General features: G+C 39.3%; 1 protein-coding gene across 1 annotated transcript; it reads left to right on the top strand.

Annotated features, from left to right (window-relative positions):
* The first annotated feature begins 27 nt into the window (after positions 1 to 27).
* Positions 28 to 9,347, top strand: tmem241 (transmembrane protein 241). Its single transcript, XM_030079863.1, has 15 exons — positions 28 to 225; positions 1,973 to 2,019; positions 2,563 to 2,640; positions 2,802 to 2,883; positions 3,066 to 3,143; positions 3,375 to 3,400; positions 5,230 to 5,281; positions 5,381 to 5,429; positions 5,995 to 6,040; positions 6,961 to 6,996; positions 7,158 to 7,192; positions 7,458 to 7,527; positions 8,247 to 8,340; positions 8,502 to 8,566; positions 9,154 to 9,347. The coding sequence occupies exons 1-15, from the start codon at positions 154 to 156 to the stop codon at positions 9,215 to 9,217; spliced, it is 894 nt and encodes a 297-aa protein (XP_029935723.1). The 5' UTR covers positions 28 to 153; the 3' UTR covers positions 9,218 to 9,347.
* The last annotated feature ends 411 nt before the right edge of the window (positions 9,348 to 9,758 follow it).

Here is a 9,758-nt window from a genome sequence, read left to right as displayed (position 1 = left end):
ACGATCTTTGGCTCTGAGCGTGTGACGTGTCGTCGGGTTCAGTCAGGGAAGTTTCAGATCCTGAAGTGCCTCCAAATTGAAATATGTGTCAAATGTAAAATGTAAGTCGATATAGTTTGAGGTTGTCCTGCCGCAGGGAAGCGGCAGGACAACATGCAGTGGAAAAGGCAAATCAGCGGCTGTACGTTTAGCTTCGTTTTCGTTGTATCGTATTTTACAAATAAGGTGAGTGTTGACTGGGTTTGAGTCGCTGTGAAGGTGAAGTTGGCCCGTTTCTTTGCAACGCCAAACCACCAACTCACGCCACTAGCAGAATCTAACAGGCTCGTTTTCAGACAGGTCATCTCGGTCCTGTTGACTTTTACTGGCATTGCTAACTAATACGAGCTGGTTTCCAAAATACCCGACTCCAAAACATTGTAGGAGGGGGTGAGCTGAAAAAGCTAGGCCATATTTCACATCATGTCTCAACTATTTTTTCCTTCTTTCCTCCTCTTCCTCTTCTTTGCTCTGCATCTGTCGCTGTTGACCGAGGTGATGCACAGTGATGGCACCGACACATGGTGCTTAAATCCTGTATCCAGCAGACAGGAGGGAGAGTGTGCAACGCTCACTCCGCTGGGTTTGCCCCTCTCCCTTAGGGAAACAAGACTTTCTGAGTGAAATTAATCGCCTTTTGTTAAACTTAGTGATCACTGGTATTTTCGGCATATATATGATCCATCAGCAGCGTTTGAATTCAGCAAATTCTCACCTCATTTTGGTGGAGGATCATTAGAGATGCAGGCAAACCAGCTGTAAAAGTTGACATTTGACTGAGAGAAGTGCTGACTGGTGTATTAGAAGTGTGCCGAATTGTTGATCGGATCCTAACAATTCCTAAAATGATCTATAATACATGCAATGTGAAGACTAGTAAAGTTATGTTAAATGTATAATAATTTTCAACGGCGTTTGGTGTTGTGTCTCCAAGACAAAGTGAAAGGGTAAACCCCTGTTATCAGGAAATGAACGAGGTGATCATAGTAACAGGTTCATGGGTGTATTAATATATATATGTGATTGTGATATTGTGTGTTTGGGGTGTTTACAGTGTTTGGTGGTTTAAATACGGTTTTACGTGTTGTCAGTCTGCAGCTTCAGTCTTGATGGCCACCAGTCAAATGAAACACTGATTAGCAGATTAATTGAACTATTCAATCCCATATTAATTCACAAACCAAACAGTTGGCCTCAAGAGCTAGATTTAACTTTTATATAGTAGACTGAGACTGAAATTGAATAGTTTGTGGCATTCAATGGATCAGTAAGAAAAAATCCACTTGAACTTGCAGGGTATCTTTCAAATACAGTTACAAAAATCAGAGACACCTACATGGCATAGACAAATCACATGCTCATAATTTTGATAGGCTTGGAAATAAAATGACATGTACACCCACGTTCCTTTGTGACGGGTGTAATAGCTCCTGTTCAGATTTACATTAAGATTGCACAATCTTTAAGAAAGTACATTTGAGGCAGGTTTATGTAACCATGATGTGGGAAATAATTTTCTAAGATGTAGTTTTAAGTTTTAAATATACCTTTTGATGGAGATGGAAACATCTGCAGTATACGATCCATCTTCTCATTAATTCTGGCATGAAAGAGCAATTTTTACCACCTGTCATTTTCACTCTGTAGTTGATTGTATGTAAAGCATGCTAGAGCTATTTATTTTTCTGTACTGATTTTATGGCATATAGATATATATCTTAATTTACCAGTTATGTGGATATTTAATATCCACATAGTTTGTTAATTCTGATTTGATTTTTTTCCTTTACATTTTTAAGTAAAAAAGAAAGTGATGTATGTCCACATCACATCAGTTGAGGCTTAATGCTGCAGCGGTCGTGTGTATGGATTGAATCTGTTGTTCAGAGCAGTTGTTTTGAAATTAGATGTTAATCTGTTCTCTTTTTTACAGTTTGTCCTGTCTGTGTTAAAATTCACATATCCAACCTTATTTCAAGGGTAAGTAGCTGCATGGAAATACATGACACTAGAGCATATTGTATCTATTAGTTATTTAAGTGCATTTACAGGTCCCAAAAAAGTCTTAATGTTTATTGAATTAATGGAGTTTCACAAGTGTTAAAAATGTTGCTTTTCTTGATGAACTACTTTTCTAATGACAGAGCTCCCTGCCTGCAGAGATCTGCTCTCATACAGTTTATTTATGTTATAAGCCTTTGAGGCTTTTTCTTGTATAAACTGTTTTTCAGCTTTGCCTTGAAAAAGCTTTGTGCCTGCTGTTTGGCAGGTGATGTCACCACCCATAGAGCTTAACAGGTGGTGACATCACCTGCCACCAAAAAACAGGCGTCCCACTTGTCACCACTAGAGGTCAGGCTTCACATAGATTTGGTTTTGAGGTTTAGTTACTCTTTAAATGATTTCTGAGAAAGGCCACGGAAACACAGACAGTTTTTGAAAATCTGCTTTTTTTGTTGCAAAGCTGTCCTGCTGTTGTTTAGCCCTGTCCTTCATGAACACTAAACTCATTTCAATGTCCAGATGGCAGACATTTATTGGGGCTCTTCTGCTTCTACTGGCCGGAAAGCTGGGATGGGTGGAAATGAGCCGCATCACCAGGTAATCTCACACATGCTGGAACAAAGAGTAAGACTGAGGTTCAGCTAGAAGTCCTCAGTGAGTGGTAACAGGGACTTATTGTGTCTCAAACGCTTTCTTTGCAGATACTGGGAAGTGAACAGTAGTTTGTTAATTTCTTACGTTTGGATTTGCTGTTACAGATCAGCAGCTCTCTCCTGGCTCCCAGGGTCACTTCTGTTTGTAGGAAACATATACGCTGGCTCCAGGGCCTTATCACGCATGGTATGTCACATAAACCCTCTGCTGTGGCTTTGCTATTGCTAATAACAAAAATTCTCAAATCCAATCTAATGGGCCGACCTCCTTCCCTCTCATTTAAATCTTAATATTCAAATGACATGCAGCCTCTCTATGGTTTTGTTCAGGAATAGTCTCTGAAATGTTTTTCTTTTGCTCCTTTTCAGAACATTCCTTTTTTCTTCACTCTTCAAAATTCCTCACATGTTGTTAGTTGCGTCATCCTGAGGATCATCCATAAAGAGGTGAGTCTGTGCCATGCCTGCTAGACTTGAATATGAGAAATGATGTGTAGAAGCAGCCAATCAGACACACAGACCCACACAGACACACATACACACACACACACAAGCTGCTGAATGGAGTCCTAACAGCCTCATGCCATATCGTATTCACGCTGACACCATCCCTGTATCTCACTGTGTGGCGGGGACCGGCCTGACATTTTGCTTTGCTTTCTCTCTTGTTGTCAACAGAAGATGCAGTGGCTGAAATGTTTAAGGTTTGTGCTTTTTTTTTTAACCCTTTTTTTTTTTTTTTTTTTTTTTTTTATGACCAAGCAACAATAATTTTAAAAAAATCCGAAAATGTAAGCAACAAAAGCAATAGAAAAGCCAGACATGAATTGAAAACAGGCATGTGTAATAATATAATGCTGCATTCAGCTGTGCTCAGAAGTTGGAAAGTTTCTGACCTGGCACTCTCAACCTTTGCTTTCTAGCACTTTTGCATGAAAAAAAAAAAACATTGATGCCCACTCCTGACAACACCTTTTGCATGTGACATTATAACAAATAATAACTACATATAAATGTTCATAGGATTTATTCATATTAATGTCAAACATTAACTACAAATAAAAGCCAAAGTTGCATCAGTACAGTTTCACAGTAGATAAATTACATTAAATAAAATAAATTACATTCACTGAAATGAAGTTTTCTGAAGCAGAGGTTCTCAACTGCTGGGTCGTAATCGTAAAGTGGGTCAGTTCTGACTGAAGCTCGGGTGTGTGTGATGTGATATTATTTCATTTACCACCTAGTGGCCAGTAGTGGTGCTGTCTAACTGACTAACAGCCTTCATTCACTTTGCAAGTTTGCACATGTACACTGATGAGTTGTGCTCAAATTTGTGTTTTTCCTGTTATTAACATCAAGAGAGATCAGGTGTGCTTTCACTTGTTTTCTTCACTGAACACACGAGTGCATGTTGGAGGACAAAAAGAACAACTTCCTCTGGAATACTAAAAGATAGCTGCTAAGTAATGCTGTGACTAGCTGCTTCTTTTCCACGACTGCCCTCTATCACGTTTTCACAAACCTGTCACACTCCTGCCAGCCACCGCTGTGACTGAGCACCTTTTTTGAAAACAACCAACTTTCTTTACACGGTTTTGGACTGTAAAAAATTTGCTGCAACATCAAACTCAAACTTTAGTTATTTAACAATTTGAACGTATTAAAGCAGTTATTTTTCAGAGTGTTAGCTGGGGGGATGTCCAGCTTAATGGCAGGAGGCTACCAGTTAGCATCTGGAGCATCCAGCCAGTATCCAGCACTCAGTAACAATGAGAGGAAGATAGCACCACTACTGTCCTATAGAACAGCTGGGGGGCAGTGAAATAATATTACATTTTTCAAAATGGATGAATTATCCCTTTAACGTGGGAAGAGTAGGTAATAATGGCAGTACAAATAAACTAGTTGTAGGAGTACTTTTGGTTCACACTGACACCTTGAGAGCATACTAGACAGCTGGTGTGAGCTGTTTTCAGTAGCAGGAACATTGCTGAGATTGGTTAAGTTTTGCCCTCAGGCAGGACTGACAGGCTCGACTACTTTAAAAGCCACTTCTACTGAGTCAGTCAACAAGCTTATTGCTTTGATATATATGTTTTAAAGATGCACCGCTTAACATTAAGGCTTGTTCTTGCCCCACGTTATGTCTCGGGCATTTCTTCTAACCTCAGCTTGGTATCCTCAGGCAAAAGCCTCCTGGCTATTAAGAAGCCAAGGCCAAAGACCAAAGGTAAGAGGGTGTTTACCGTCCAGCTCCTAAACTCGTGGACGGTCTTGCCTGATTATCTTAGGCAGACAGAATCAGTGGTATTTTTACACAAAGGCTTTTCACATTGTATTCTCTTTTGTTGCTCCTCTGTACTCCTGTTGTCAATTTATGTCCGGTGTTTTTTAGCTTTTCTTGTTTTATGACCCATGCGTCAAGCTGAACATGTAAAAATAGAAACACAAGGTTTGAAAGTGTGACAAGGAGGAAAAGCTACACTATGACAAGCTACAAGGCCACATCTTTGTTTTCTAACCCCTGCAGTGTGTGTGTCATGCTGGTTTCAGCCATCAACCTCCCTCTCTATGATCCTCAGGTGAATCATTCATTGAAAAAGTACTTTTCAATCACTAGAGTTGGATTTGTCTTTTATGCAACAGTTTTACAAATATAACTTAATTGAAAATCTTCACAGTATAACTTGAATGGCTACGTGTGGGCTATCGGTCATCTGTCCTGTGTTGGTGAGTCTCAGTATCACAATCTGTGCCTTTTCTTAATATCCCCATTTCATTGTCTCTGCTCTCTGTTTGGAGAAAAACAGTGGAAGGTCAGAGCTGACTGCTTGTAACATAATAATCCAGGCTTATTGAACTGAGTTCAGAGACTGAAATGCAGCTCTGTTTGTGCAGAAATGTTTTGAGGGAGGTTAACAACCACCTCAGGTTTGTCCAGATTTAGCTGAAGGATGTTTCAGGTTGTCCAGCCTTTTTGACACAATTATGAAGGTCATGTAATATAGCCATCCCACTGAGACTTCACAGAGAGATACAGTGTCTTCAGCACAGGGATAAAGAGATGCTTTGTTGTCAGCTGAAACTGCCAGAACTGCATAAAGATAACAGCACAAGCCTGAACTCTCTCCATATTGGAATAATTGTATTTTTACAAATAACTGCATATGCATGAATATAAACAGGCCTCTTAGCCTCTGGTAATACATTTGCCAGAATCTGAGACAGGACAGGGAGAACTGATGAAACGTGATACATTTTCATAGGAAATATGGAAATGTGCCTTTATTCCCAGGTGCGTACAGAGTGTTCCAAGTTCAGAACAAATCCAGTCACCTGAGGTAAGAAGTGAGCAAATTGGTAAAGGACCAAAACTAAATACACAAATAATAGATGATTACTACAAAGCTGAGAGGTGTGTTGATGAGTGCATGCTGCTGCTCTGCATTATGGAAGCCCATTTCTGCCAACGTGATGATCCTGTCATTGTAAAGAAACTTTCTCAAAATAATCACTCAGTACCTCAAAATGATACTCAAAATGACTATCATTTTGAAAGTTATTTATTATTTAGAGATAGCATGTCATAATTTTGAGATACTAAGTCATTATTTCAAGAACGTTTCTCATTATAATGACTTACAGGAATTTTTTTCATCACAATTGTGCAAATAGGCTTTTATAGATCTGAGCCTGATCATATTGTAAATAATGTTGCCATTGGTACGTCGCATAGGGACAATATTGATAAATCTGAATTATACTATACATTACTTTATATTGTCTTTAAAACTAGATGCTGTATATAGCATCACAATTCTTGGGGAGAAAGATGTAATATTAGAAATTTTGACCCTAAAGCAGGGGTGTCAAACTCGTGCCATGGAGGGCCAAGAGGCTGCAGGTTTTCATTCCAACCAACAACTCCACCAGGTGATTTCACTGATCACCCTACCTCGAAACAGAGAGGCGGGACTAATCAGTGAAATCACCTGGTGGAGTTGTTGGTTGGAATGAAAACCTGCAGCCTCTTGGCCCTCCATGGCACGAGTTTGACACCCCTGCCCTAAAGCAACCATGCAAAAATGCAAATGACCTCCTCTGGTCTTGATTTGATACTGAGTGAGATTTTTCATCTTGCACTTCTCTCACTGGTGAAGCTATTAAAGAAATACTGATGCCACATATTTCACACTGCGTACCGCCGATAAAACTGTCATTTCACTGGAATGACTGTCTGCTTTTCACCGTCTCTGTCTAGTGACCTTGAGCAGCAGTGCATCAACTACTTGTTCAGGTAAGGACTCATCCCAGTTTTAAACAGAGCAGTGATGCACAACTGAAGTCTGTTGAAAGATGCATTGAGCTCTTTCTACACTCTACACTCTTATTACTCTTGTTAATGACACAGTTGACTTTCATTTAGTAATTTTACCTTTTCCTGTCCTGAAATATTAGTGTACTGCTGCTGGCCATTGCTGCTCACCCCTCAGGTAAGACGTCCTTTACACATTTGTTGAATCTTGCTCAGATAAATCCATTTTCCAGATGAGTGCTTACATTTGTGCATGCTCTTATTGTGGCCTGTAAAGAAGAGGAGGACATTGGTTTCCACCAGTCCAGTGCAGACTTTATGTCGTATGTTCATGTGCTCTCAACGGAGCGAAATATGCTCTGCTGCATGGCTGTTTATGGCAAATAAGTACTGGTTATGAAATCTACATGTTCACTTTGCTGATAACCTTTGTTCCTCTATAGGTGACCTCCTGGGTGCCTTAGAGTTCCCTTTCCTTTGGTCCTACACCTTTCACTGTGGTTGCTGTGCCAGGTTGGGCTAAATATTCAAAGCACATGGCACTGTCTTTTGCTTTCCTCTTGATAATGACTGTTTTTTTAAGGCAGATGGGATAAAGGGAATATTCTATACTTGTCTGATTGTATGTAATTTGGTAGAGGATACAAACTGAGGACACAAACCTTTGCAAGCACCCTTGCAAGGTAATATTGTAAGATTTAAGACCTTTTTTTTGGCATAGTTGACATTTAGCCAAAGAATCTATGTACCCCTTTGGTAAATGGGAATAACTACAGTAGAAGTGTGTAGAATAGAGATGGAGAATACTGTGGGTGTCTTGAAACAGAGCCCAGACTTTGCAGAGAGGTGCAAAAGAACATGAACACCAAAACGGTGCAGCTTCTGCAGGCTTGCAGGTGACATCTGCACAGCACCTGGAGATAACAGGTGTGTGCCAGACAGTGTTAGCAAATGTTCTGGTGGCAGCCATGGCTGGAACTGTGTTGGTAGGCATTTAGCTGCTGCTCTTACCTAAAGCAGCTTAAAGTAGGTGAGAAGTTAGGGGCTCTGAAAAGATGGCTGGGCCTTTAATTACTAGGCCACCAATAATTTTCTTGCTAGTGTTAGAGTGAGTGTCCCCTTTTTTCTTTCTTAAAATGACTGATATTTTAATTTAGAACACAACTCATCCTCTAACGCTTTCTGATGCTTTGAGCACCTCCACTAAAAGTTCATTGTGTGTCTTGTTTCAGTGCTGTGCTGGGATTTTTGCTGCTTTTAGCAACAGTCAGACTAAAGAGTGGGCTCTCCCTTGAGCACTGTGGCATCTGGACCTTTTTGTCTAAGGTAATTTGCTTTTTTCAGCTTATTTCTGGTATTTAATTATAAATGGCTTTGAATATACAGTAATCACTATCTTTTGGTGACACAGCTATTAATTGAAGGAATTTTAAATTATTGCAAAAATGCCTATTTCTAACTTTATTATTTCATCCCCCTCCTTCCAGGTTACTGCCATCTGTCTGTCCCCATTTATTTTCTACATGGATATTAATGCTCCATCTATTATGTGGTGAGTATTTCACTCAAAAGGAAAGCATTTCTGTCTAATGTTTTCTGTCAAGAGAGATGCATTGCTTGATTCAGTACATCTGTTGCGTTTCTTCTTTGTTCTCCGATTGGCTGCTTCTCATTCCAAGAGAAAGATATTTGTTAGTAAAACTGTGTGTCACTGAGAGCTACAGGATATTCACAGGTCCTTAAAAGCTTTACAATAAATGTCTTGTTTTTGTTATGTAATATGTGTATAAAGTTCTATTGGGCCGCATGGCCACTCTTACATTAAAACAGAGTAGTGTTAGAAATACAGTATGCATCCTTTGATATACTACACACAAACTGACTAAATGCCAGTGAATGAACACTTGGCCTTTGTTATTCTTTCCTATAAAAGTTCATTAATTTATATAGCTACATCTAACCAGTTTTATTTTTAATTCAGGTGTTTTTTTTTCTAAATCAATTATAAATTCATTTCCAGGTGACATTAGAGGTCTTAAAAAAAGTCTTATCATATGCGTTCTGAAACCTGTAGATATCCTGGAACTCCATTATTTCTGACATTAATGATTTGTGGTACTGATGGTTTTGACATTCCAGTGTGTTCTTCAGCCATGTTGGAGAGGCCTTACTGCTGTATTCTGAGAGAGAATCTCAGCTGTGATGAGAAGACGGCAGCTCAAATGAGTCTACGACTTGCACTTCATGACTTTTGTACAATGCCTTTTTTTGTTTTGTCCATTCATCTAAACTCATCCGTGCCTTGATAACCAAAATAAAATTATTTGAATGTATATAACCTCTGGTATGTTTAATTTAGACATTTTGATGAGTACTTGCAAAAATGTATGGTTTGATAACACAAAAGTCTGACAATAATGTCTCACTGATTTAACTGGATGTAAAAATTTGTGTCAGTACTCCTTGTTAAAATTCTTTTTTTAAAAAAGGGACTTGGCAAGTACATGATAATAGGATTTACAGTTTTCTTAAGAGCGTACACGAGGAAAGCGGTTTACATAAGGATGTCCTGCCATATTTGATCGTAAGACAGCAGAGGCGCTTGGATCCAAAGATGAGGATCCTCCAGACTTCACTGCCCTTTGTTCTGTCATAACAATTCTGAAAACCCCACACTTGTAACTGTATTGAGCTGTAAAACTTAAAACAATACGAGTCAAGTGTCACTCTGTTTGATGTGGTAC

Source organism: Myripristis murdjan, chromosome 20, assembly GCF_902150065.1.
Source record: "Myripristis murdjan chromosome 20, fMyrMur1.1, whole genome shotgun sequence".
NCBI lineage: Eukaryota > Metazoa > Chordata > Actinopteri > Holocentriformes > Holocentridae > Myripristis > Myripristis murdjan.
This window is presented reverse-complemented; position numbering and strand designations above follow the sequence as displayed.

Bases quoted from the DNA above. Each gene is read 5' to 3' on its own strand.
- tmem241 (XM_030079863.1), top strand. From the start codon at position 154: ATGCAGTGGAAAAGGCAAATCAGCGGCTGTACGTTTAGCTTCGTTTTC. The intron at 3,144-3,374 runs GTGAGTCTGTGC...TGTTGTCAACAG, and splicing joins TGAGGATCATCCATAAAGAG to AAGATGCAGTGGCTGAAATG. The intron at 6,041-6,960 runs GTAAGAAGTGAG...GTCTCTGTCTAG, and splicing joins AACAAATCCAGTCACCTGAG to TGACCTTGAGCAGCAGTGCA.